General features: G+C 48.4%; 11 protein-coding genes across 11 annotated transcripts; 3 read left to right on the forward strand and 8 right to left on the reverse strand.

The window, feature by feature from the left end:
- Positions 1-238: 238 nt before the first annotated feature.
- DEU56DRAFT_784558 (ribonuclease H-like domain-containing protein) lies at positions 239-1,666 on the reverse strand. The gene is made up of 6 exons (XM_041352223.1): positions 1,351-1,666; positions 1,199-1,292; positions 1,028-1,148; positions 714-975; positions 538-661; positions 239-484 (listed from the first exon to the last, which is right to left on the reverse strand). Exons 1-6 carry the CDS (start codon positions 1,565-1,567, stop codon positions 370-372), a joined length of 933 nt encoding a protein of 310 aa, XP_041211730.1. The 5' UTR covers positions 1,568-1,666; the 3' UTR covers positions 239-369.
- Positions 1,667-1,927: 261 nt separating this feature from the next.
- Positions 1,928-2,543, reverse strand: DEU56DRAFT_784561 (uncharacterized protein). The gene is made up of 5 exons (XM_041352224.1): positions 2,485-2,543; positions 2,370-2,432; positions 2,245-2,318; positions 2,102-2,187; positions 1,928-2,047 (listed from the first exon to the last, which is right to left on the reverse strand). The coding sequence occupies exons 1-5, from the start codon at positions 2,527-2,529 to the stop codon at positions 2,001-2,003; spliced, it is 315 nt and encodes a 104-aa protein (XP_041211731.1). The 5' UTR covers positions 2,530-2,543; the 3' UTR covers positions 1,928-2,000.
- A 662-nt stretch (positions 2,544-3,205) lies between these two features.
- On the reverse strand, positions 3,206-3,979 carry DEU56DRAFT_784564 (uncharacterized protein). The gene is made up of 5 exons (XM_041352225.1): positions 3,908-3,979; positions 3,795-3,857; positions 3,670-3,743; positions 3,521-3,606; positions 3,206-3,466 (listed from the first exon to the last, which is right to left on the reverse strand). Exons 1-5 carry the CDS (start codon positions 3,950-3,952, stop codon positions 3,420-3,422), a joined length of 315 nt encoding a protein of 104 aa, XP_041211732.1. The 5' UTR covers positions 3,953-3,979; the 3' UTR covers positions 3,206-3,419.
- A 737-nt stretch (positions 3,980-4,716) lies between these two features.
- On the reverse strand, positions 4,717-6,858 carry DEU56DRAFT_978390 (Alpha/Beta hydrolase protein; the record flags this gene model as incomplete). Its single annotated transcript, XM_041359692.1, has 9 exons — positions 4,717-5,080; positions 5,144-5,283; positions 5,329-5,509; positions 5,569-5,679; positions 5,733-5,863; positions 5,916-6,283; positions 6,335-6,364; positions 6,431-6,514; positions 6,564-6,858. 9 exons carry the CDS (start codon positions 6,856-6,858, stop codon positions 4,789-4,791), a joined length of 1,632 nt encoding a protein of 543 aa, XP_041211733.1. The 3' UTR covers positions 4,717-4,788.
- A 340-nt stretch (positions 6,859-7,198) lies between these two features.
- DEU56DRAFT_730647 (uncharacterized protein) lies at positions 7,199-7,982 on the forward strand (the record flags this gene model as incomplete). Its single annotated transcript, XM_041348183.1, has 3 exons — positions 7,199-7,369; positions 7,431-7,510; positions 7,568-7,982. 3 exons carry the CDS (start codon positions 7,199-7,201, stop codon positions 7,980-7,982), a joined length of 666 nt encoding a protein of 221 aa, XP_041211734.1.
- Positions 7,983-8,125: 143 nt separating this feature from the next.
- On the reverse strand, positions 8,126-8,961 carry DEU56DRAFT_978392 (acyl-CoA N-acyltransferase; the record flags this gene model as incomplete). Its single annotated transcript, XM_041359693.1, has 1 exon — positions 8,126-8,961. Exon 1 carries the CDS (start codon positions 8,909-8,911, stop codon positions 8,126-8,128), a length of 786 nt encoding a protein of 261 aa, XP_041211735.1. The 5' UTR covers positions 8,912-8,961.
- A 375-nt stretch (positions 8,962-9,336) lies between these two features.
- On the forward strand, positions 9,337-11,248 carry DEU56DRAFT_730742 (uncharacterized protein; the record flags this gene model as incomplete). Its single annotated transcript, XM_041348188.1, has 5 exons — positions 9,337-9,948; positions 9,999-10,355; positions 10,412-10,558; positions 10,612-11,076; positions 11,129-11,248. 5 exons carry the CDS (start codon positions 9,337-9,339, stop codon positions 11,246-11,248), a joined length of 1,701 nt encoding a protein of 566 aa, XP_041211736.1.
- Positions 11,249-11,632: 384 nt separating this feature from the next.
- On the reverse strand, positions 11,633-12,421 carry DEU56DRAFT_978394 (acyl-CoA N-acyltransferase; the record flags this gene model as incomplete). Its single annotated transcript, XM_041359694.1, has 1 exon — positions 11,633-12,421. The coding sequence occupies exon 1, from the start codon at positions 12,413-12,415 to the stop codon at positions 11,633-11,635; it is 783 nt and encodes a 260-aa protein (XP_041211737.1). The 5' UTR covers positions 12,416-12,421.
- Positions 12,422-14,308: 1,887 nt separating this feature from the next.
- DEU56DRAFT_784590 (glycoside hydrolase family 13 protein) lies at positions 14,309-17,057 on the forward strand. The gene is given in 19 exon segments (XM_041352226.1): positions 14,309-14,488; positions 14,540-14,674; positions 14,734-14,763; positions 14,818-14,946; positions 15,013-15,108; positions 15,161-15,199; positions 15,251-15,287; positions 15,338-15,462; positions 15,520-15,582; positions 15,633-15,701; positions 15,763-15,830; positions 15,881-15,923; positions 15,969-16,111; positions 16,123-16,125; positions 16,220-16,247; positions 16,294-16,355; positions 16,407-16,613; positions 16,667-16,709; positions 16,767-17,057. 19 exon segments carry the CDS (start codon positions 14,348-14,350, stop codon positions 16,893-16,895), a joined length of 1,590 nt encoding a protein of 529 aa, XP_041211738.1. The 5' UTR covers positions 14,309-14,347; the 3' UTR covers positions 16,896-17,057.
- On the reverse strand, positions 16,943-19,909 carry DEU56DRAFT_128015 (general substrate transporter). Its single transcript, XM_041344681.1, has 18 exons — positions 19,484-19,909; positions 19,344-19,424; positions 19,236-19,295; positions 19,152-19,189; positions 18,960-19,101; positions 18,839-18,909; positions 18,734-18,788; positions 18,574-18,685; positions 18,471-18,513; positions 18,184-18,398; positions 18,083-18,130; positions 17,985-18,033; positions 17,831-17,927; positions 17,707-17,772; positions 17,533-17,654; positions 17,405-17,482; positions 17,284-17,353; positions 16,943-17,230 (listed from the first exon to the last, which is right to left on the reverse strand). The coding sequence occupies exons 1-18, from the start codon at positions 19,545-19,547 to the stop codon at positions 16,980-16,982; spliced, it is 1,662 nt and encodes a 553-aa protein (XP_041211739.1). The 5' UTR covers positions 19,548-19,909; the 3' UTR covers positions 16,943-16,979.
- Positions 19,910-23,494: 3,585 nt separating this feature from the next.
- DEU56DRAFT_784643 (uncharacterized protein) lies at positions 23,495-24,600 on the reverse strand. The gene is made up of 6 exons (XM_041352227.1): positions 24,457-24,600; positions 24,343-24,395; positions 24,274-24,287; positions 23,902-24,154; positions 23,747-23,846; positions 23,495-23,689 (listed from the first exon to the last, which is right to left on the reverse strand). The coding sequence occupies exons 1-4, from the start codon at positions 24,525-24,527 to the stop codon at positions 23,963-23,965; spliced, it is 330 nt and encodes a 109-aa protein (XP_041211740.1). The 5' UTR covers positions 24,528-24,600; the 3' UTR covers positions 23,495-23,689; positions 23,747-23,846; positions 23,902-23,962.
- Between the last annotated feature and the right edge of the window lie 10 nt (positions 24,601-24,610).

The raw sequence follows: 24,610 nt of genomic DNA on the forward strand, positions 1-24,610 counted from the left end.
GTAAGGACAGTGGCGGACGTGTTCGCGGACGACTCGGTGGTCGGGTTACAAAGGGTACAGCAGCAGTACTTACCCTTGTTGGCGTATAAATATTAGTGGAGCACGGCGGCTGACATGTAGCTTTGTCGTCACTTGAGTTTTTTATTTGTGGAATTGTCAGCCTCCCCATTTCGTAGGCGAGCGAGGTTGGCTGGAGACCGGGCGACAAGTGCCAATTCTGTGATTGTCGTCTGAGCAACTACAGGACTGGCTGTAGAAGGTCTGGGGGAGGCACGCAATAATGTGGTGTCATGGCACATGATGGAGATTGCAGTGAAGCCACAGTATTATGACACCTGTACGACAATTGTGGTACTGTACAGAGTGCTTTCATAGCGTTCCAATGCTCTGAATTCCAAGGTCCTTGGTGACGATGCAGCGGTCTTTGTCCCTCCCCTTCCCGCCCTCGAATGCCTTCATTAATGATTCCTGCCCCTCGTCGATCCTGAGAAAAAGATGAATTTTGGGTATCGGTCGATGACAGAAAAATATCGTTACCACTTCACAGAATGGGCGGATTTCTCCAGTACGACTTTGACAGTCGTCCACGAAAATCGGACTATGGATGGGAAACCGAAAGTAGGATCGAGTGAGTTCTTTATCCAGGCTTGAGTCTTTGGATCTGGAATTGCATTCAGCAAGGAGGCAAATTTCCTTCGATTTAAGTGACAGACCCGATGGATAGCCACTCCCGAGTTCTCTGTTCCAGTTCTCTTTCCGAGCGTTCCTAACCGTATTGTCGTCTTCTTCGATTTGTTCTTCGAAGGTCCAACCATCCACACACGCATCCCTTGTCACCTTTGCCGCCACGCTGGCTGCTCCCACAATCTTGAACTTTGAATCTGCTTTCGTTGTCACGGTGAAACTGATGCCCGGGAATTGTGAAGAAAGATATGCTTCATAAGTAGTTGTGTTGCCCAGTGCATCCACATATACCTAACCAGAGAATAGTTTAGCATTCATTCGAAAACACAGGGCACATCTTAACCTCAGTCAACTGGAGTCCACGCTGAAGAGCGTCGCGAATAAGCAACACGGTTGCATCCTGGGATTGCTTGTTGAGATTCGTTGGCGGGACCTTCAACATCCCAGCTGATATGGCTTGTGGACTAGTCACTATAAGAAGTCTGGCAAAAGATAGAACTTCGTGTATGCGTACCTGATGACTCGGACAGACCATCCGAGATTCTGAGGATCTGAGTTAAGCACGCCTAACAGTTGGGCTCGCTTTTCCGAAGTGAGTGTTTTTGAGTCTGATGGAAGACATGGCTCGTGTCATGACGTAGAGTTGGGCGCTTGAGAGATGTTTACCAGCAAAGCCCAGCTGCTCTAAGTCGGTCTTCCAAGATGCAGGACAATAGGCAACACCATACACAAGCGGCCCGAGTACAGGGCCACGGCCAGCCTCATCAACACCAAGGATGTAAGGTCCTGGTGCTGTAGGTGTTGGAGAATGGTAAGTATACGAGTTTGTGAGTGGACATGACGGTCCAGGTGCTGATGGAATAAGAGAAGCAGAAGGAGACATGATTTGCGCGATATTCTGTGGGTATTGCAACTGAAGTCTTGAACGTATCTGTTAAGCAATGTCCTCTGCTTCCACAATTGCCAGTCGAAGTTAAGCGAGGAAGAGCAAGTTTACGCGTTCTTTGTACCTATTGATCTTTGTTTAGAAATTGCCAAAACGGGTGTGTCACACAGAGTGTCTTTCTTCGAATGAGTCACTGAACAGTGTACACGTCCCTGCTGAGCCTGCTCTATCTGATCAAGCGGATAAATTCAGTAGTCGTGGCCACTGTAACCAACTCGCTAAGTATCATGCGCTCCAACTTGCTTTTAACTTGGAAGTTTTTCCTTCAGGAATCGACTCTTAACAAAAGTCCGGCTTGCTGTTCATGATCAGTATACATATATTGTACAGCGTACTACCAACATAAAGTCCGTCGTGCGATATGGCATAATCAAAATTCTCCATGTTTCTCGAGGGTGCTTTTAGCACGTTCATGCGCTACAGAAATAGTGAATCAGTGCATTGTATTCTTCACAAGGTTGAAGAACGCACCTGCATGCTTGGCCTTTTCCTTGTCAACTTCGTCCATTCCCTTGGTCTCTGCAATGCGATCAATGAAGCCACCGGTCAGTGCCGCCCTGAAATGGGTATTTTAGTCAGATAAGTCCTAGGCCATTTTGCATGATGATACTCACAGCAGCTCCACGGCCTTCGCATGATTTGCGGGTTTTCCGTTCTTCTGGACATGCTTCTCGTACGCCTTGGCAGCCTAAGATGTGATCGGTGATGACCTCATGTTTATCAAAAACAAAAGACAAACCTCATACGCGGCGGCGGAGGCAATGAGCTCGTGGGACAGCTTGGCGGTATGTCCGCCAGTCACCTACAGATCGTTAAGATCTGAGTGATTGACCTAACGTAGCACTTGGTCTTACCTGTGCGTGTGCCTCAGCCTCTGGTGAATCGTTCGTGAACCACATAGTGTTTGTGTAAAAGAGGGGATACAATGGCTTATGGGGAGGTAACCCTTTTTATACGGGAGTCCGCAACACTGACCTGAGTCGAGGTCGATGATATCAGCGTGGGGCGACACTGCTTTAAACTTCACCCCTGAAAAAATCAAAACTTTGTTCAGCCTTCAAGCCTTCTGTCTGGCCTTTGCGATATCTTTTTGATCGGTGTAAAATCTTTGTATTCACAAGTTGAATCAGACAACAGACTCAACGCTAGATCTGGCCTTGCTCGGCACCTTCTTAACCCAACTGTATCAATGCTTGAATTTCAGGCTTGACCGGCGTATGTTAACAAACTATTTTTTGCCAATTTCAAATGTTCCGGGTTTGTCTGCCCCCCTAATGTCGAGACTACTCCTCTTCCGTGAGTCAGTGACAGCCTGACTCGATTCAACTTTCATGTTACTGTTTCTAGGGCCTGTCATAGATTCGGAGTCGATGATACCATTGTGGAGAGGGAGCAGAATGGGAGCAACTATTTTTATTTTGATGAGAAAAACTGCGCGGTAGCGGGAGCCTCTGGACCAGCCTGGTATAATATTATGCCCTCACGGGCATTGGCTCTCAGTGGCGTTGACTACTCCCCAACACATACGTCAGACTGGTCATCGTCGAATCTAGAGCAGGTGTCATCGACCTACGTCACCAGATAAATTGTCTCGTATGATTGAACCGCCTGTCAAGAAAATCTATCACACTCGAAGTCTACAATTCTTTACGGTGTAAATACAAGCATTGGTCACTAATAACGGAACATAAGAGTACATGATTTGCACGATGTCGCGTAGATATCTCAACTTGAACGTATCTAGGACCTAAGGCCCAATCTAGGCCTCTGCATCTCTTACACGGTTGATTTAAAATCCTCCGTGTTTCTCGAGGGAGCTTTTGGCTCGTTCATTTGCTATAGAAATAGTGATCCAGCGCATTGTATACTTCAGAATGTGAAGGAACGCACCTGCATGCTTGGCCTTTTCTTTGTCAATTGCGTCCATTCCCTTGGTCTCTACAATGCGGTCAACGAAGCCACCGGTCAGCGCCGCACTACGAAGAGAGTTGTTTAGATCAGATGAGTTCGAGACCAGTTTACATAATGATAGTACTCACAGCAGCTCCACGGCCTTCGCATGATTTGCGGGTTTTCCGTTCTTCTGGACATGCTTCTCGTACGCTTTGGCAGCCTAACATGTGATCGGTAATGACCTCTTATTTATCAACAACGAAAGACAAACCTCGTATGACGCGGCAGCGGCAAGGAGCTCGTGGGACAGCTTGGCGGTGTGTCCGCCAGTCACCTGCAGACCGTTGAGATGAACGATCAACATAACACACCACTGCGGCCTACCTGTGAGTGTGCCTGAGACTCTGGAGAATCGTTTGTGAACCACATAGTGTTTGTGTAAAGGGGAAAATATGAGTACAATGGAATATGGAGGCGACGCCTTTTATAACTGCGGGGAGGTTATTCCGATGCCCGGCGGGTGCGATGATATCAGTGTGGGGTGCACACTGCTCTCGACGGGCGGATCTGCGGAGCATGCACCCCACCTGAAGATATTTGTGCCAGCCAGATGCATTTAGTGCGTCATGTATGTATGTCTGGCCTTTGTAATTTCGCCTTCGTCAGTCGCTCATCTCACGCTCGTCGTCGAAAGTTAGGACCACAAATATTAATGCTCAACCATTATAGACAGACCTTACAGGGGCGGCCTTTGACAACCATTTCAAATGTTCCAGGTCAAGCCTAGTAACTGGTTATCTGCAGGCTGCCAAGCTGAGACTGCCTCCGATCAACAAACCGACGATGATTCGGACAGCCTGGATTCAACTCAGAAGTAAAACCTACAACTCACGGAATAGTTATGGTTGCTGTGGCTTATTATAGATGTCGGAGTCGATGTCATATCGTAGGAGAATGGAGAGCCTGCGCATGGGAGCTTGACACGGAAGACCGCCCAGTCCCTTGGAGTTCCAAGGCGTCATCGACCTACGTCACCGGTACGCACTTTTCTTGTACAAAGTGTCAGGACGGTTTCAGATTGTCCCAGTCGGGAACACCTGTGAGGCCCCATCATTCCGGCACGTAGTTTGGGAGGGTTTTGTTGGATGAGTCCGATTCTTCGAGTTTGGCACTATCATTGAACTCCCGCGAGGAAATTTTGTCGCACCCTTGTTTGCATTTCTTTACATTGTGGATCAGTGTTGGATAAGTCACTATGACCCTGCCTAATTTTGACAAGCCTGCGCCTTGCTAATCGCAAATGCACACCTGGCAGCCTCCGTAGCAGGTTGACTCTCCATATAGCTACCGCTTACAATCGTCAGGTTTTGCGGATCCTGCATCAAAACCATCCGGACAGGGCTGAGCTCAGTGTACTGCTCCCACATCGGAGACCTGTCCAGCTTGTAAATATTGGGATTGCCGGTGCGCACGAAGGAAAGCCAGTAAGCAATGAGTTCGGAAGTGAATGCGAGTTCGGCGGGCGTCTGTGGCGTAAATGTCGTAGAGCCGTTTAAACTAAAATATCATCTCCATGAGCCTGAGTTCTTGGTTAGGATAGACTGAGTGTCAGATGCCCACCCGGTGTTAGTGCCATCAAACATCATCCAATTCTCTGCAGCATGTGCAACGACATCGCTACCGCTCGTTGGGTTAGGTGTGTTGTACCGATAAGTCCAAGTATTGGAATGTAGCGAGGATGGGCCGCCCATGGCCTGGCGCTGGGGTATTGTTAGCATGACTACAGTCGTGAGGTTCAGACTTACACCGCATATTACGTCAGGTTCGCCTGTGGCCACCTGGAACTGCTGACTCAAAGAATCAAATTCATCTGCTGGATATAGCCGCAAGAACTCCTGAATAACTGCGTCTGTCAGTGATGGAAAATATTCCTTAAGTGCCAGAGAGATGTTCGCCCCGCCAGAAAGAGTCTCGTTAGATGTTGCGCTGCAACATGTTGTCGTCAGCTGGAGCGCGGCAACGGAATAACTCGAGTGCCAACATACCCAACTATAAGCGGAACATGAGCAAACTCATCGCGTTCGAACATCGACGTAGGGTGTCCAGTAATCAGCATGCCGTCCAAGACGGGGCGGAATGAATTGTACAATCCGGAACTGTCACTCGTCAGCTGCGGAAATGAGTGCTGCGTAGAGGGAACAGAACTTACAATTTCCCCTGGACTGCAGCATCCTGTGCCCGTGCAAGCGCGCTGATGCTTGCACCACGGAGACATGTCATTTGCTCTGCCACAGAGCCCGTTCCACACCCTGCGTATGATGCGTAAAATTGGAACAGAGGCTGTTATTGGGTGTTAGATCTGGTGCTCACCCCCATGGGATGCTTGCCATACCTGCTGTTGCTCAGGGGTGGGAAGGGGCGACCTGAAGACGCTCTGCGCAATAGCGCCAGAAAAAAGCTGTTCACCCTCGTTGGCAATCATGTGTAGCTCCACGGAGCTACCACCGGCGCTCTGACCGTTGATGGTCACTTTGGTCGGGTCACCACCGAATTTGCTGATGTATGATTTGACCCATTTGAGTGCCTGGATCTGGTCCTGGAACCCCGCATTAAAGTCGCCGTACGTGGGGTCGGCGAATTCGGGAGTGGTTAGGAAGCCGAAAGAATCAAGACGGTAATAAACAGACACGATGATGACATTCGGACTTTGATTGATCCAGTTATCAAATGGCCAGTTACGTGGATTTCCATAGACATAACCTGTCACGAGATTGAGTGAATAGTCATCGCTGCCAGTGGAACACGGCTTACCTCCGCCATGGATATAGAACAATACAGGGACTACATATGTTCATTGGAGTAGTGAGAAATTTAAACACGCAAGACAGGACATCTAGTAGAACGTACGGTTGTCGCCTTCTTCGACACCGTAGGGTGAGTAGATGTTGACTTTTAAGCAGTCCTCTGATCCTGCTCCCCCCGCATCTCCAGCTGGGCCACGGAGTCAGATAAAATATCCTGAGAATGCAATCATACATACCACCCGTTGTTCCTTGGACACAAAAGTCAGGGTAGTAGGTCGCGTTGACCACTACCCCGTTCAAGCTGGCCTCTTCGCTCACACGCGTCGTGTTCAGAGGGACCGTTGCACGGAAGCGCAAATCGCCTACAGGGGGCTCGGCATACGGTATCCCAAGGTATGCCACCGTATTTGGGTATGTCTGGTTGCCGAGATATGTCGCATAACCGACGTCGACTGTGGGGCAGATGGAATTCCGAGCAAGCGCACCATTGAATAAAGCAAGGCTCAGCCATGCGAGCATTACGCTGAGCATTCTTGAGTGTAGGATATCCCTGCCCTTGCAAGCATGGTTTTTAAAGCTCCTTTCTGCGGAATGGCCCATTCCGCGGGAGTAAGTCACGAGTAAAAGTCGACTCACACACAGGCTGCATGATGCATATTAAATCATGCGTGAAGGAGGTGGTTCGATGAAAAGTGGAGTCACGAGAAGCTTGCAGGTGCCGTCACAGGACTCCTTGAGTCGGTGGCCTAACTCAAAATATGTGCTAGAGTCGGTCAATCAGGCTATCATTACCGAGTGTAGAAAGAACCAACCATTGTCGGCATTTTCCGGATAAGAGCCCGTGTTCTTATACCTCACCGTAGTACTCGCCATGTCACCTGGGAAGCCAGCGAAAGCCATCAGAATCAAAGTTCCGCGTCACGGTGCTCAAAGGATAGGCGCGAAATTTTCTGCGCATGTTGAAGCGTTGGCTAGGAAAGAGAAAATACGTGCGGTCACTCACCAGCCCAACTATGACTCAAATAATGTAGCTCAGGCTATCGTGAGTGTCAATATTAATGCTGCCTCCTCCACCATTCTAACTCTAGGAATGTTCCATTTAGGAGTCTGCATCGGATTGGAACTCGCTACTTATTACAGCCCGTGCCGAACGTGGACCACAGTGGGATGTTGGAACTCAACAGTGCGTCTCTGAATCGTCTAGCTGTGTCATATTCCAAAGGAATTAAAAGCTCTTCAGATTTCTTGTTGACCAAGGGTCTGACCTATACTACGACTCGTCACCACTGATGGAGTACCAGAAACAACAACGCGAGGAGGAAAATGCCGCTCGAACCTCAATGCAGCCTCCTGACTTTCGTGCACATGATCCTTCTCGTATTACTCGAAATCACTCGACCTCTTCAAATCATAATTATCCTTATGCATCGCCGGGCATGTCTCAAGTGACTCCACGTCATCCCAATCTTGGGGGGTACTCGAATGTCCCATTCAATGGCATTCCACCCAGTCACTTCTACGGCGCCGGAGCGGAGGCTTCTCCTGCAAGGATGGGTTTGAGAGACAGCATGGGTGCAAGTATGTCTCCAGATGTGAGGAGAAGGTCAGCAAGAGGCATGCCAGAGGATGGATTCATTCAACTGCATGGATCATGATCGCACACAACAATTGATTCCCGCGTATGTTATCCAATGCTGTGTATATCATCCTTGTTCCTGCTCAAGTTATTACTCGCTAGCTCTACATTTCAGGAGAATTTATTTGTTGCATTGCTCAGCGTGAATTGACTACCCACGCATTATTCCGTCCGAGCCATTTGTGTTGTCACAAGTTCTCTTGCCCCGTCCTCCCAGTCTTCCCACGAAATAGCCATAATTGCAGTGTCTCTGCCAGGTCCTTCCTGCAAATCGTTTTTCCTAGGTGTCTTTCCCAGTAGCTTCCCGACAGGCAACACCCATGCCCATCTCAGAGTCCCTTCGCGTTTGAGCCCCATGCGAGCTGCAAGTCTCAGGGACGGCTCATTATCCGGATGCGCATACCAATGCACTCTTCTCAAGCCCAACCCAGATTCAGACTGGGATGTACAGGGCATGGTAAGGCAGTACTTGAGGAGTGTCCCTACTGCATGCGTCGCGACATGTGTCCGCTGAAACGCGGGCAGAATACACAGCACCCCAATCTCCACTGATAGGTTCGTCGGTGAATAACCCAGGAGTGCAATTGTCCCTGCAAGCACCCCTCCCCACTCCGGACGGTCCGGGTCTGGGGTCGTCGTGTCGATGATCGCGAAGAGCACACTGTACGGGTTCTGGCGCACGAAGGCGTCCATGAACAGCAGATATGACTCTGGATCTTCTATGCCAGGAAAGGGGTAGTAACGATAGAAGTGTGCAGGGTCTGGGATGGCTGTATGGTATTTTGCGGCATGAATGGATGGAATGAACGGTACTAGCTTCAGACGGGGGGTCTCCAGCTGAGTGAAGTCGAGCGGAAAGGCAACGTTGATGTCATAGGGGACGGGGCCATGAAGTCCGTAAGCAGGCTTCGGGGGAGGAGGGGGTTGATAAGTATTGACATACGCCATGTGAAGTCTAAGACGATTGGGCAGAATATCCTCTGAGGTTCAAGTCATGCATTCAACATTTTTATAGAATTCGCAGGCAATGTCAAGATCAAAACATTTGAATCTCGGATCGAATTACCGACTCGTATTCTATTATTTTCAGTGCTATGTTCCTATTCCTAGTCTGCCTTGAGAGATAAGACGTGTAATACGTTGGCACTTGTGCAATTATGGGCCGTGCTTACATACAGCAGTGATGCATGCATGTACGGTACTAGTTAGTACCTTCTCGCCATCCCAACAACTCAACTGACTTTCAGACGAGCAAGACAGACCGAGTCAATACCAACCAACTTTTTAATATTATTCATTTGACACTCATTCACGAGCACTGGTTAGAACGTTTCGCTCTAACCGCGTCATTTCGATCTAATGTAGCACAGTTGATGCCGCAGCCTAGTTTCAAGAAAGCGCCAACCCCGGTGCGAACTACGGCTCCCTTTGCTCCGCACGAGGCGATGGCCGCATCACAACAAGGTCACATAGAGAATCTAGTACAGAAGACTCGGACCCTGGAACACACCATCAAGAAGCTGAATGATGAACTCGGTCTTGAACAAACTCGCGCGAAGGACGCCGTCAATGTCATAAAACAACAATGGCGAGCAGAGCAAAAGGAGTGGCACGCTGGTTGTGATGCTTTACAGGCGTGTCATAGGATTGCTCATCTCAGGACGGCATGCGCTTTGGACGACGAACGAATCGCAGTGCTCAAGGAGCGCGAAATTGCACGGCGCGAGAGGCTTGCGCGTATACAAAGGGATTATAAGATAACCATGTTCCAGGCTAGAGAGGCAGAACTGGAGAGTCAAATAGAGGACCTCCACGCAGAGCTCGACTCTCGAGTGGCTCAAACGGAGTATTCGCTTAAATCTCGGGATGAGCAGTACCAGAAGACTATCCTCGACTTACGAGCAAGAGACGCGACGCTTTCATCCGAGTTGAAGCTGAAGTCGGACGAAATTTCAGCAGCCAATAAGCAACGCGAAGATGTCGAGGTCTGCTCCTTCAGTGCCAATCTTCTCATTAATAACCGATGGTCTACTAGGATGAACTGCGCCGATTTCGAGAAGCGCAAGCAGATGCAGATGCGACTACTGTTACAAATGTGTCCAAACTGGCCCGAATAACCGTACAACGTGATGGACTACAAGCCAGGGTGACTCAGCTCGAGCGGGAGCTTGAGGAACACAAAGATAATAATGCTAAGTTGCAACGTCAACTTGACAATTGGCAGGGCTTGAAGAAAGGTGATGACGTGGACCTAGAGATATTGCGGAAGAAGAAAGTCGAGTTGGAAGTTCAATTAAGGGAAGCGAATGCAGAGATCGAACGACTTGATAAAGCACTCGAGAAGGAGAAAGGTCGCACTACTAAACTTAAGGATGTCCTCCATGAGTGGAAGGTTAGATTTTTTCTCCAGCTGTCACATTGTATGTTCAAGAGACTAATTGTTCATAGACCGAAGCCGAGGAGCAGAAGACATGTCGGAAACAGGCTGATGATGAGGCTACAGATGCGAAAAAGGCAGCGGAAAAACTTGAGCAAGAGATATCAGATCTAAAGGCTCAACTGGCTGCTGCGGCCAAAACATCCGCTGCTCCAAAGGTAGGGTAAACTCTTATGCACCTATGCCATGTCTCAACGCATTATTATCCTAGAGCAAGGGACCATCTCCTCCTATCCCTTTGGATTCAGAGGAGGAGGTTAATCAAACTCGCCCGAAACCAAAACCAAAACCAAAACCAGTCAAGCGCTCGAAGCCAGCTGACAGTGACGTCGAGTTAATCGAACCTTCCGCCAAAGCAATAGGAAAACGGAAGGAATCTCAGGAAGACAGTGCCGATGAAAAACCTGCAGCAGAGAAACCAAAGCGTCCACGAGCAAAGAGAGCTGCCCCCGCGCCAAAGGAGAAGGCACCAAAGAAACCTACCCCGGAATCCAAAGCCAAGAACGAGAAGAAAGCTGCTGAATCATCACAAACAAAGACATCAAAATCTATCGCGGCCGCAGATAGTGCTGCAGAAGACGACCAAGATTCAGCACCTAAGAAAAAGAAGCGGAAGCTCAATGTAGGCATATTCCCTTCCACGCAACAACAGCCTCCGTTGTTTCAATGGGATCAGGTGCGTTATATGCTTCTCTGGTCGATGGTTTCGCTGAAACGTTGGATTGAAGCAGGGTGGACTCGGCCTAGGCATACCTACCGAGCTGTCGCCGGTGAAAGATGCCCATGCAGTCCCGCGACGGTTACATCCATCAAGCTCAGGACCAAGTTTCGCCAAAACTCGCGGATAAAGGCTGTCTCGGGTGAGTGCGCGGCAGCATCGCCAAAGTCTTTGATGTGATCGATGAACGTCATGCTTGGAATTGAATCCTTCCCGATGGGAGACGTGAGGTGACAGGCCAGTTGTTGGGCACAACATCGCGCTCTGTCATCAAACTAGAACTTCATCTAATATGTACGGTATGATTTATGAGTATACCCGCATGAGATCAGCTTTCACTGACTCGCTAACTGTACATCTGCATATACACAAGTGACTGGTCGTGGCACTCGCCGCAGCAGCCACAGTAGTACGCTTCCCTACAAATAGTTGCACGCTCTTGAGGATTCAGAATTTCAGATGTAATTGTTTGTTGTTTTGCTCGGCGTGAATTGAGTCATTTACTACCCACGCATTATTCCACCCGAGCCATTTGTGTTGTCACAAGTTCTCTTGCTCCGTCCTCCCAGTCTTCCCATGTAATAGCCATGATTACAGTGTCTCTGCCAGGTCCTTCCTGCGGATCGTTTTTCCTAGGTGTCTTTCCCAGTTTCCCGACAGGCAACACCCATGTCCATCTCAGAGTCCCTTCGCGTTTGAGCCCCATGCGAGTAGCAAGTCTCAGGGACGGTTCGTTATCCGGATGCCCATACCAATATACTCTTCTCAACCCCAACCCAGATTCAGACTGGGACGCACAGGGCGTGGTAAGGCAGTACTTGAGGAGTGTCCCTACTGCATGCGTCGTGACATGTGTCCGCTGAAATGCGGGCAGAATACACAGTGCCCCAATCTCCACTGATAGGTTCGTCGGTGAATAATCTATGAGTGCGACTGTCCCTGCAAGCACCCCTCCCCACTCCGGATGGTTCGGGTCTGGGGTCGTCGTGTCGATAATTGCGAGGAGCACATTGTGCGGGTTCTGGCGCACGAAGGCATCCATGAACAACAGATATGACTCTGGATCTTCTATACCGGAAACCGGGAAGTAACGATAGAAGTGTGCAGGGTCTGGGATGGCTGCATGGTATTTTGCGGCATGGATGGATGGAATGAACGGTACTAGCTTCAGACGCGGGGTCTCCAGTTGAGTGAAGTCGAGCGGAAAGGCAATGTTGATGTCATAGGGGACGGGGCCATGAAGTCCGTAAGCAGGCTTCGGGGGAGGAGGGGGTTGATAAGTATTGACATACGCCATGTGAAGACGATTGCGCAGCAAACCTCTGAGGTCAAGCCATACTTATTCTATCATGTTTGATCAGGGCTATGTTCTTGTTTTGATCAAGAGATAAGTGCCTCAACTAAGAACTTTCGATCGTTTTTGGCGGGGAATTGTATTTTCATGGCCGGAAGTTCACCTAGGCCTAATCGAACACTGGCATTCGGATAAATTTTCAAATTTTAGTCAATATCTCGGTCGGGTGTTAATGCCACTCGAATGCCGCTTGTTCTGCCAGTTCAGAACGTTCATGTTTGAACCTGAGAACCTTTGCGATGTCGTTTTTTCGTCGCTGGCGCTGTCGCATGGAACGCGGCGACCATTGGGATTGCATGGCAGAATACGACATGTTAGAAGCGAGTATCATATGTATTTTATCATACAGGTGCCTCGCAAGCCCCGGCGCCTGTCGGACGGACTTCTGTCAAGTGGTTTTGCCATCGCGAATGGCAGAACGTCAGTGATCTGACAACAAGTCACGCCTGTGGGTCATGACTCAACCTCCGAGCCCAAGAGCTTCCATGAGGATTCGCCCTACTGGTTCAGCACCGATGAGCAAATGTACGTCCAAAGATGGCAAGCATGCCTTCATAGATGCCATCGATAGTACGTTGAAGCCCTGTCAGAAGGATAAACGGCTTCAGCAACCTTTACACTGTTTCAGCAACAGAGGGGCCGGGTAGTGTAACGCGAGAGGATCCTGGAGTAACGACATCCGCACCGTCGCGTCGGGGCACAGAAACGCGTCCTCCGCACCGATTTCGAAGCGGAAAAATATCGCTACCTTGTAGGAATTCGTAGTCCACTCTGCAAAGCGGATGTTTTTTCAGCCTCAAATTCTGGGCTTTAGAGCTACGGCAGAGGTAATGACGGCATAAAGGACCGCAAAATCAGGGCTAAATCCCGCCGAGTTGACTGGTTATATACACGATCGTCATTACATTTGTCTTATTGTTATCAATCGTACTTACTAGTCTTTGGAAGCAATCCGCTCGCCTTCGGCCTCGCGACGAGCAACATGCGAGGGTGCGAAGCTGAGACGGCGCACGTTGAAAAGGTAAGACATTGAGAGCTATTGAAAGTCATCGGGTGCTGGCCGCAAGAAAAATTAGTGGCCATTGACAGTCCAACTAGAGCGAGATGGGCCAAAGAAGAAGGTGGTGCGAGGGAAGCAAATTGCAATTGACCTCTCCCGTATGATGGATATAAACGATTGAACAAGTCGCTCCTTCTTACAGTGAGCCTGAGCAGGATGCAAATAACAAGCAGCCGGCTGCAGCGTTATAGCTCGGAACATCATCGAGATCCATCGATCAGTTGTTCCATATTCCTCTAGAGACTGCAGGTCTGGCTGGTTCACTGCATTGGAAAGAGTAGTGCTCAGACACGGAGAAAAGCGACGGCTGACTGCCAAGCGAGACGCACACACGCGTATTCGTCGAGCCATATTTTCACCCCACGCGAATCTCAAAGTACAAGTAAGCATCGGAGGTTTTTTTCGATCAGGTTGGCACTCACATCGACCCAGGGAAGAGCCAAATGCATTTATATTGCAGCAATGGGCATATGCATAGTAAAGTGTAAATATAAGGAAGAATTTTGCCACATCATGAAACTCCTTTCAACGTGAATATTCGTGATTAGAGTGATTAAAGAGGGCTTTCCTCTAGACCATCCTGTGATAGATACACACGGTGACCTCATCCCATCGGTAAGCGGAACGCTTCCTGGAATGAGTGGTGAGCTAGGTGGTCATGTAAACGGTTAAAATTTAAAGTACCCAGCTTTGAGGGAATTTATAGGCCTCGGAAGATGCCGGTGCCAAACTTGTCACAACTGCACCTGGATCCTTGTGCTTTAAGTTTAAGTTGGGCCACAGCCTGTTTGAGCATACACAGTCAATTTGGTATCATGAGCTTTGTGTGCTCTTCGATGAGCCTCATCTGCCGCCAGTTCAGGTATTGGTTGAACTTTTTGCTACTCAAATGGGTGCCCCCGTCCCTCCCATCAATGCAACTTGGTCCCGACGGAAGCTCTCAGAATCCTGCCATGGTAAGTTGCCAGTTGGATTTTGCGTCCCGAAATCGAATTGGGTTCTTCAAGGTACAATTTTTCACCTGGGATGCCCGGCACAAAGACATGAGCTGGTGGGAACATTTCACGAAAGAAGTCCCGCACTTGGCCGCACTGGGGTTCACGCAGATCTGGCTTCCTCCGCCGAACAAAGCAATGGAACAGGTGAGACTCAGTAGCTCTGATGATATGTTCACAACCCCATCGTGCTACGATTGCTATAGACGGGTCGTGGATATGATGCCTATGATTTGGTACGATGTTCCGTAACACTTGTTCCAACCCTCTCTATACAGACGTTCGTGTAGTGGGATCTCGGGGAATTCGACCAGAAAGGCTCCGTTGCTACGAGGTGGGGAACAAAGGAAGAATTCTTGAGAGCTTGTAATGCTGCAAGGCAATGCGGCATGAACGTCATCATCGACGCAGTTCTCAATGTAAGGGTATTGGCTACACCTTACGAGTCTGCGCTCACCTTTAGTCGTGCACTACGGTACATAAAGCACAAACTCGGTGCAGACAGAATGGAAACCTTTCGTGCCGTACGTGTCGATCCATTAAACCGGTTGAAAGATATTGAGAACGAGAGATCAGTGAAGGTGTGATTCTCCTCCTCCCTTGTTACGGAGACCTCATCAATATTATCCACAGGGCTGGACTGCATTTGATTTTCCTGGTCGGCTTGGGAAGGTAATTCAATACACTGTAATTTCATCAACCAGAGGTAAACATATAAGCCAGTATAGCAGCATGCAGTGGAATTTCAATCATTTTACGGGTCAGTCAGTATTGGACCTTCTTCGCTTTTTATAACTGAAGTCGTTCAAGGTTTGGACTGGGATGAGCTCACGCGAACCAATGGTGTATTTCGCATTTCTTCCGAAAGACACAAAGGTTGGTCAAAGTGGGTGGACAGCGAGAATGGGAACTATGATTATCTCCTAGGAATCGATGTTCGCCGGTCCTTTTCGTTAAAGCGCTCATTCTAATCATCTATCCGGGAATTGTAGATTGACCACCGTCACCCTGAAGTACGTAACGATCTGTTTTCGTGGGGCTCATGGGTCCTTGACGTGCGTCTTGTGTCCGTCATTTCTTACATGATTTATTGAGATCGTTTTAGACCACAGGTGCCTGCGGATTTAGACTGGATGCCATCAAACACATGGACCGCAGATTCCTTCTCGAGTTTGTAAGGGGGAGTTTTGTTTTTATTCAATTCACCTGGTGACGGGGCCGCTTTACTATCGAAGATACAAAGAACTCGGAAACTTCCAGGCAGGGAGCGATTGTTTGCGGTATCAGAGTACTGGTCAGCCAAGTAGGTCCATTCTAGACTCCGTGATCTACAGGTCCCTGACTGAGGAGCAGCTTGCAACTTCTAATCCCATATATTCGGGCGTTCCATGGCCAGGTGTGCACCTCCATGACATCACTGACTTGGAATTAATGGCGACAGACCTCCTTTTTTGACGTTCCACTACACGAAAACTTTCACAGAGCAAGCAAAACAGGTGCTTCATACGACTTGAGGACCATTCTTGAAGGTTCTCTGGTAAAATTGAGGCCAGGAGATGCCGTTACTTTTGTTGACAATCACGAGTGAGTGCCGGCACCGGATATCTATTGTTCCAGTAGTAACTGTTTCTTCTGATAGCACGGTAAGCAAGCGTTTGATAATCACACATGATTTGGCCAATGATTTTTCCAGCAAGTCGGCCAGTCCCTGGAGAGCTGGGTAAGCCATTCGCACTTCTCGGTAGCTTCCAAGTAATTTCAATTAGGTGGACACCAACTTCAAAGCTCAAGCGTATGCTATCATTCTGCTGCGATGCCACGGATATCCGTATGTGTCATCTCGCCAAAATGCTAGACCCTAACACAAGTATCATGTCAGATGTGTTTTCTATGGTGACCTGTATCCGAATGATGAGTGTTTTGACGAGGGCACCTCCCGCATTCTGAAACAGTTACTCCTTGCACGGAAATCGTTTGCATATGGACCCATGGTAGATTACTTTGATCACAGAAACTGCATTGGATTTGTGCGCATGGGCGATTCCGATCATGCTGGGTGCGCTGTTGTGCTCAGTAATATCCCAATGTGAGACTATTCATGTCTTTTGTACAAGCTCGCCTGTTAATCACTTCCTTAAGGCCGGACCTAACTACGTCCAAAGTTCGAATGAACGTTGGCCCGGTATGTATCTATTATAAATTATAGTTATAACATCTGTTCATCTCTCGTATTCTCTAGCATCATGGAACAACATTCCGCAGCTTGTTTGACGGCACCCGAACTGTTGCAATTGACCGCGATGGTTGGGGAGCATTTCCTTCTTCAGAGGACTGTGTTGAGGTCTGGGTCAAAACTGGAGAACGTTAATGTCCAATAATCTCGACAGGTCCAGTGTTGCATAAGTATAAGTAAACAGGGCATAATACAACATCGCGATGGGTGGTTCCCTTTTTATTTCACAAATGTAATGGCAGACTCTTCCGACTGCGAATCGATACGCGTAGGTGATTCTAAGTCATAGCTTAGGACTCTACTGCGTTCCTGAAGCTCCAAATAGTTGTTGTCTGCGACACCTTTCTCTAGACGGGGCGATCTAAGGTATTGTGATGTTCTGGCCATAGTCACGCTATCCCTCCGTTCTGTAGTATTTTGAGAAAATTTGATGCCGTCAAATAAAGCAGCAGTTTCTTCAAGAGTACGACCTGAAGAAAAAAGTTCCCAGCTGTTCCACAAATCACAAAATAATGAAAGTCACCTCTCGTCTCGATAATGAACACCATCACAAATATTAGTTCCAAAACGAGCCATCCACAGTAAAAAAGGTACTTTGCGAGATATTTGTCAATCAAAAACTTGAACGAGATCGAATGACTCACGTATTTCCAACCCATGCTGTCGAGTGCCCACGGATTGACGAACGCGTTCAAAGCATTGCTAAGATACGCAACAAAGTTCTGTGCGGGACATCAGACGGTGTTCAGAGGCGAAACACGAAAGATCCAACCATAATTGCAAGTCCCTTGGCGCGAATATTGTAAGGCAGAATCTCAAGTGTGTAAGAAACAAGCATTGGCGTATACGCAAAGTCATAGAAGAAGTAGAACATAAAAATTAGCGGTACAGTAGCTGTTCATGCTTGATGAACAATCGCACCAGTATGACCAGGTTTCGGACTTGCCTTTCGCAGCTGCAGTACTCCCGGTCTCGTTGAATAGAGCGGTAGTGATTGTCCACATAGAGAAGACTACCCAGATTATACAATAAGCGAGATTCTCGGATCAGAGTCACAGAATAGTACTGACCAATTAACATTCCAATATTCGAAGTCAGGAACAGCTTCCTTCTGCCCAACTTGTCCACGAGCATTGTGCCCAATAGAGCACTAGCGAGATTAAAAACCTACACACACAAGATAAGTATCAACTGCAGCATCTGAGAAAATTTGGATAAATAAACCTGTAGAACGCCGTTTATTACTGCTTTTGTCTGAGTCGTGTTTATGCCGCTGTTGAACCTTTAGCAAATGTACCACCGTGCCGACCTTGAGAACTTACACCCCGTCTAGAACAATGTTGATATAAGACGAGACTAGACCATTGCCGCTGAAAGGAACATCAATTCCTGTAGTACCAAACTAGAACAAGGCTAGCCAAACCTCCACTGCGAAAATATTGCAATCGCTATAATGATGGACATACGCCGTCTGTTGCCAGGAGTCGTGAAGCACGTCAGGTAGGATGGACTAGAGGCAATCTCTCGCTCAAGGTTCAGAGCATGTCGGATTTGAGCCATCTCGAATGCTACTAGATGATCGCATTCGTTTCTCCCATTTGCATGGTAGTGAGCGAGGACGCGCGCAGCTTTGGATTCCTGTGAGAAACAAGGGCAGAAAGTTCAACCAGTAAATTCTAATTGACGGTGAAATTCCTCGCGAATGCTCACCAGGCCTTTAGCAGCTAGAAATCGAGGGCTCTCCGGAATGAACCTAAACACGATCAGAGGTGCTAAGTCACTGCAAACAATTCACGAGTCAAACATTCCCGACCATATTAACACCATTTGAAGGATAGGAATAGCAGCTTGAAATAACACGGGGACCCTCCATGACCATGCGGATGCCCCTGCTCGATCATAAGCTGCCAGGCAGATCCAAGCCGCTGTAATACATGTGAGAAACCAAATATATGGCACCGAATGTTACATACAGTTAATGCTGCCAAAATACCACATCGTATTGTATAAAGAAGTCAATTTCCCGCGCTTAAATGATATTAGAGACAACTGATAATGGACGAGGAGAATGGACAGACATGAGTCGGATAACTGAGTTCGCTGATGAGCAAGGGGGCGGCATTGATGGAGAAAGCTGTGCCTATGCCAACTACAAAAGAGGGATAAGCATCTAGATCATTCCGTGAATGGGAGTCTTACTGAGCACACGAGCGCCAACGAATACATGCACGGTGGTGGAGAAGGCTTGCGTGAAGACACCAGCTAACACTATGAATGCCCCAATAAACATAGTTGCTCGTCGCCCTAGCAAGTCAGACACATAAGGGGAAAATGGAATCCCCTAAAGCCAAAGTGAGCTGAGTGTAAATTCACCGCACTGCTGCAACTTACGCTGAGGGCGCCAATGCCTTGGGCAGAATTTATGAGACCTAAAAACCGTGAATAGAAAGTTACAGCAATGCCAGGACTACCCACCTAAGGTTTTACCCTGCGGATCATGGAAATATTCTTGCCATCCGGGCAAAATTTGCAGTCCTAAGGTAACTTGAGTCGACCATACGATAGTGAATGCCCACGACCGACCGTTTAGTATGGACGAATCAAGACCATTCAATGTTGATGATAGTAGTGGTAATACCAAACATATATTTAAAACCAGGAGGCCTGCGTGCCGACGTCGTCAAGCAAATCGTTTGTTTCGGTGCGCTCAGCCAAGCTCGTACCACGATTCCTCCACCAGGACTCTTGGTGAATGAAGTTTGCAATCGCGCGTTCCGGGATTGCCATGAAGGTGAAGACGTTAAGTTGACGGGTGATAATTGGGGGGAAGGAAATGAGAAGGTGATTGATTCGTGGGGTATCATAATATAATGTATGTACTTCCTATTCACTGTCGAACGATCAAGCGCAAGGGTCGCCTCGAAGCCTTGACTGTAATCACGTCAGGTATACTTGCGTAAAATAGAGATGAAATCTCGCAGTTCGGTACATTCTGCCGGAAGTTTAAAGACGTGGTGAGAACGAAGGCGGTAGGCGGCGGCTCAACAATTAACGCACCTACTGGCAATGCATCCAAACCTTAGATGTAAGTCCATGACAACCTCCGACGGGTTTGACGGGTCTGTATTTGGTGCTGATCGTCATTGAGTGGGCAATTGTTACTTTTACCCCGTCCCCACCTTCTTGCTGTAATTTTTGACTCCTAGTACTGCTGTTACGTAGATTCCCAATTTTTACAGAACTTCATTATATGACTTCGCGCCCAACGAGCAGACATCTATAGACAGACTCGTCAGTCCAGATTGGGCGTATTCTGGGAGATGGTATTACCATGGTCCCAGACTGTGATCACAAAAATTTGGACCTAGATTCATTGCACTGGTCCTGCACTAAAGCATGTCTGCTGCTAGGTCAATCGGGCCACAAAAGCGGAACCATATCGATCGGGGAGTCAAGTTCCGCAACAAGACCTAGGCTCGTGCTAATATTTTGTTGGTTGATGGTTATTGAGATATCCCGACTCTCTGTTGTGATGGTAGTCGCTGAACCTCAAATGTTCTCGTCCTAGAATCCGGTGCCACGGCGAGCCCTCGCCGGATGTTTATCAACTTGAACGTTTGAACAGCTGTGAAAAAGTTGAATGGATGACCGTACAGCGGCTGAGAAAATGAAATGGATAACCGTACCCTGGTAGGCCCTTGCCCCTGCCAATGACAATATTCGCTGGCCTCGGAGCCTGACAGCTCTTATCAGATATACTTCTTTCTGGCCTCGATTGTGCTAGGTTGTGCCTCTGTGCCTTGGCAGCCTTCCTTGTCGCTAACCGACAGCTAATGCCAGCAACTGGTGAAATCAGCAGTACGACAGTGCCGAGGATTTGATGCTCCGGGTGATTCATTTATTTCGCTGTTGCGATTGGCTCTACATCACAGCTTGAATCTTAAAGAAGCTGCGGAAAGATTGTACATCGCCGGCGAGCCTGAGATTCCTCAGTCAATACTGATTTTCCACCGCCGGCAACGCCCGATCTACGGGGATTCGCCGATGAGTACGCCGAACAGTGGAGTCTGACTCGAGAGCGCCTAGTATGATAGTATCTACACTGGCTACCGTGTTGTGCTCGTCGCTCCGTTCATAAACCCCCTCCCTGCGCACTGGGACAGTGGGCGGCTTCTTCCATCGCAAACAATGCCGTGTACTTACTCGGCTGCTCTTGCAGAAAGTTCCAGTCCGATTAAGGAGCCTGTTGCCTGTTGCCTGTCTCCAACAAATATAAGCCTAAGAAACTGGAAGTGGTTGTCGGCGTCCGGCTTAAGGATCTTTCCTGCCGGGTGGAGACTATCCTGAAGCAGTCTTGGACACATCAGCGAGCGAAGTCGCTGCAGTTGGGGATCAGTCACATATAAGGTCCATAGTTCGATTTCGTTGGCATCCTTTCAAGCCGCTTCTAATATGTTTCAGGTCAATCCCGTCTCGTGCACTAGCTCTCACCTTTACAAACCCCCTGAATCGGTGGTACTGTGGTTGATTTTGGCGATGATATTGAGAACATTGACCTCGATCTCTCGTCGCGTCACGACTCGCGTGTCGATAAGCTCAACAATATTCTGCGTGTGTTTTATCCGTCTCTCTCTAAATTTCTAATTTGACGTCTGATCCTTGCGCGGGTCGGTATAAATGTATGCACGTTGCAGATGCGATGTGAGCCTTTTTATACTTTACTACATAAGAACGCTACAACATTAGATAGTTACAGAAACAATAGATCTCTTGCTATGAGACCGTCGCGTTCGGCGCATATGTTTTTTTTTTTCACGTCTCACCACCGTAGACTATCATGCAGCGCAAGGTGACCGTCCACGCAGGTGTCCTAATGGGTCGAGACCAATGGCTCGGGCGACTACTCCCAGCCACTCGCCTCCCCACACCTGACTGGTCATTGGGTACATGGGCAACATATTCTCTGAGCTGGCATCACACGTGTCCTTTGCCATAGTCTATCTATCTCGGACCTCGGTAGCCTGGCGATCGAGAGCCGGTTATGCATTTGTCTATTGCCCAACAATCAAGTGCTATCAAGTATCGCCCGCATCGCGCTCGCCTACATAAAGTAATCACGCTATCCTTGTTCACACTGTGACTCATCCCTGCATACTATAATCACTCACGGGAGCGATCGTTCATAGGACAATTTTGAAATATTTATCCGATCGGAGAGTTCCCGACGTCGACAGGGCGGCTAAGATGTGCGCGCAAGTACGGACAGGTACGTACTACGGACCTATGATATAATTACACGCTTAATGCCACACTACAATCGATCAAATACGAGGTAAATTGTGAAGTTTGCTGGCTAACCTACTAGACCTAGATCTGTGCAGTGAGGTGGCGCCACCACATGGAGACCAACGTCATACAGCACTCACGTTTATTTATTGCGTGCACTGATCGTCAAGATGTTGCCGTCTCCTGCCGTTCCCTCCCGCGAAGCGCCAAGGTTGAAGACTTCATTTTCAAACCCGATATGCCCGAGTATGCTCGTCACTCAAGGTGCATAGTTTCGTATTCAATCGTAACAACTCATATGAGCATGGCCGTCACTCATTTACTCAGCCAGAGTTGGGCCTGAACCTTCATAGAAGAAACAGATGTTTTATTGGTCTGCTTGTAGTAGATCAGCCAGGTCCCACTGGCCAGTCTCAAGACCGGACGAGCCGTTACTGCCATCCTTCTTCTGCCTACAAAAAAATCAACTAACTCCAAGGTATCTGACATTCATCTCGAAATAAATACCCTGAGGATCAGCAATACTGTGTAGCTTGCTCTAGCAGCAGCGTGCGATTCAGATTCATAGTGCGCACAGTCCGCGGAAAGCCCCATGGTCCAGCAATTAGTCGAGTTTGAATTTGCCTTTTCATAAGTCTGATAGCTCTGATGTACAGGCCTTACCCAGGCCCGGTCCCTTCGTCACCTCTGTGGCGCGCACCCTGGATCCGGGCGTACATGGCATGACGCTCATGTGGAACAACCGTTTTTGCGGGGATTGACATGTGCCTATACGCTGGCACGCCTTCAGGCCGTATTCTTTCCTTACGATGAAGCCTCATATACTGGCTCGTTCGTAGGATCAGGTTTTGTCGCCCGACTGTGTTACGCCCGTCCTGGCTTAGGCTTACTCACGCATCTCTAGCTTGTCCTCGGTCTCTTACTGCCTCGAGTTTGTCTATAGTCAGGGTTTGCACGCAGTATCCATCGGATCTTGAGCTGGCTAATCCTCACAGCCTACGCTCTCGCGAGGCTTGGTGAGATCAATTATTCAGTCTTGATTCAGCTGAACAGGCTACATACCCCCGCACTTGACCCCTCATGCTCCGCTACGTCGCAACGCTCAGAAAAAGCCTTAGAATGTCCATACATACAGTTTGCGACTGGGCTCAAGACGACACTTGCAATTGTTGTGATGCACATCAAAATATAGATCATTCGGATCGTAAGAAACATTGCACTGTACAACAGCAACTCCCAGGGATCCGAAGGTAAAGTGTCAGTCGGGAATGTCTATGGAACAAAACAAAGAACGAGTGAATGAGAAGGCACCATTCAATCGAAAATGTAAGAGCCATAGGCACGTAAGCCCACGGTCGAACGAGGGAATGTAAACGTCAGTGGGGTAAACTCCAAATACTCCTAAAAGCAGACAGCTTAATGTACGATGTCGCAGGTAAATGATTAGCAAAAAAAAGCCGTGAATGTCTCTGGAAAGTCCGTCGACTGGTATCGGTCTTTTGATTTCAGAGCAAATCTAGAAAAGAAGGGCAGCAACAGCAGCGCCGGCAATGCCGGCGGCACCAACGCGGATAGCATTGACAGAGGCAGCACCAGAAGTCGTTGAAGATGAAGCAGCAGAGGTAGCAGAGCCTCCGGCGGTGCTACGGAGGGGACATAACGTCAGATCACATTACAACTTGACAACAATGTGAACTCACGTGGCGGCCGAGGTTTTAGTGGTACCAGTACCACTGCTAGTGGTAGCCACAGTACCAGTCGGAGCGGCAGCACTAGTTGCAACAGTCGGACCAGAGGAAACTAGAAGCGAAATATCAGCGGATTGTTAGGTGATTACATACAATAAGAGACATACTCGACGTGACATTAGTGCATGTAGTTGAAGCTACGCCAAGGTAAGCAACCGATCAACAAGGTCAACTGAAACACGCACAACCGGGGTTCACGGTGAAAGGGGCGGACTGCGCAGTTAAACCAGTGCTGTCGCGAAGGGTGAGACCAATAGATGTCCCGGACGCGATGTTGCAGACCCAAGTCACTGAGGTACTGTTTTGCTGTCCCAAGTTCTCAAGAGCAACACCATTGGGAGTCGCACCAGGTAGGATGCTGGAACGGCAGTGAATAAAATGTTAAATACATGTGGAACAAAGTCATTACCTCTGTATTAAAGGAAATAAAATTCACTGCGGGTGAATGACTGCAACCACGTTAATAGGAAACCACTGACCAAGAAGTAGGGAGCTGAAACACGGTCAGACACGGAGGAGAGAAGAAAGCGTATGTTCGAATAACTCACCAGTTCCACCTGACCACGCCAGGAGGGTGGGCTGGCACTCAACAACATTGGCACTGTTCCGAGAAAGCAGTAAGACCTTGACAACTCATGATGAACATGTGTGAAATTACTTACGGAGTGTTGATTGTGAACTGGGCGAGAGCACCAGCAATGAAGAGTGCGAGGAAGGTAACAGAAAACTTCATTGTTGAACTTGTCGTTGGGTTGGACGACGACGACGACGGGGGGAGAAGTTGAACTGCGTGGAAAAAAGTTGATGCATTTCGTA

The sequence above is a fragment of the Suillus clintonianus genome, assembly GCF_016758775.1.
Source record: "Suillus clintonianus strain FC179 chromosome Unknown DEU56scaffold_14, whole genome shotgun sequence".
Taxonomy (NCBI): Eukaryota; Fungi; Basidiomycota; class Agaricomycetes; order Boletales; family Suillaceae; genus Suillus; species Suillus clintonianus.

What these genes read in the sequence shown, in the direction of transcription:
- DEU56DRAFT_784558 (XM_041352223.1), bottom strand. Translation starts at nt 1,567, where the DNA reads ATGTCTCCTTCTGCTTCTCTTATTCCATCAGCACCTGGACCGTCATGT. An exon ending in TGGTCTGTCCGAGTCATCAG is followed by an intron (nt 1,149 to 1,198) that starts GTACGCATACAC and finishes TATAGTGACTAG; the next exon opens with TCCACAAGCCATATCAGCTG. An exon ending in CGGGAGTGGCTATCCATCGG is followed by an intron (nt 662 to 713) that starts GTCTGTCACTTA and finishes ATGCAATTCCAG; the next exon opens with ATCCAAAGACTCAAGCCTGG.
- DEU56DRAFT_784561 (XM_041352224.1), bottom strand. Translation starts at nt 2,529, where the DNA reads ATGTGGTTCACGAACGATTCACCAGAGGCTGAGGCACACGCACAG. An exon ending in CCTCCGCCGCCGCGTATGAG is followed by an intron (nt 2,319 to 2,369) that starts GTTTGTCTTTTG and finishes ATCACATCTTAG; the next exon opens with GCTGCCAAGGCGTACGAGAA. An exon ending in GGAAAAGGCCAAGCATGCAG is followed by an intron (nt 2,048 to 2,101) that starts GTGCGTTCTTCA and finishes CTATTTCTGTAG; the next exon opens with CGCATGAACGTGCTAAAAGC.
- DEU56DRAFT_784564 (XM_041352225.1), bottom strand. Translation starts at nt 3,952, where the DNA reads ATGTGGTTCACAAACGATTCTCCAGAGTCTCAGGCACACTCACAG. An exon ending in AGTCTCAGGCACACTCACAG is followed by an intron (nt 3,858 to 3,907) that starts GTAGGCCGCAGT and finishes AACGGTCTGCAG; the next exon opens with GTGACTGGCGGACACACCGC. An exon ending in CCGCTGCCGCGTCATACGAG is followed by an intron (nt 3,744 to 3,794) that starts GTTTGTCTTTCG and finishes ATCACATGTTAG; the next exon opens with GCTGCCAAAGCGTACGAGAA.
- DEU56DRAFT_784590 (XM_041352226.1), top strand. Translation starts at nt 14,348, where the DNA reads ATGAGCTTTGTGTGCTCTTCGATGAGCCTCATCTGCCGCCAGTTCAGG. An exon ending in TCAGAGTACTGGTCAGCCAA is followed by an intron (nt 15,831 to 15,880) that starts GTAGGTCCATTC and finishes ACTGAGGAGCAG; the next exon opens with CTTGCAACTTCTAATCCCAT. An exon ending in GTGCTCAGTAATATCCCAAT is followed by an intron (nt 16,614 to 16,666) that starts GTGAGACTATTC and finishes CACTTCCTTAAG; the next exon opens with GCCGGACCTAACTACGTCCA.
- DEU56DRAFT_128015 (XM_041344681.1), bottom strand. Translation starts at nt 19,547, where the DNA reads ATGGCAATCCCGGAACGCGCGATTGCAAACTTCATTCACCAAGAGTCC. An exon ending in AAGGCATTGGCGCCCTCAGC is followed by an intron (nt 19,102 to 19,151) that starts GTAAGTTGCAGC and finishes CTTTGGCTTTAG; the next exon opens with GGGATTCCATTTTCCCCTTA. An exon ending in AACTCAGTTATCCGACTCAT is followed by an intron (nt 18,789 to 18,838) that starts GTCTGTCCATTC and finishes ATATCATTTAAG; the next exon opens with CGCGGGAAATTGACTTCTTT.
- DEU56DRAFT_784643 (XM_041352227.1), bottom strand. Translation starts at nt 24,527, where the DNA reads ATGAAGTTTTCTGTTACCTTCCTCGCACTCTTCATTGCTGGTGCTCTC. An exon ending in CAGTTCACAATCAACACTCC is followed by an intron (nt 24,396 to 24,456) that starts GTAAGTAATTTC and finishes TTCTCGGAACAG; the next exon opens with TGCCAATGTTGTTGAGTGCC.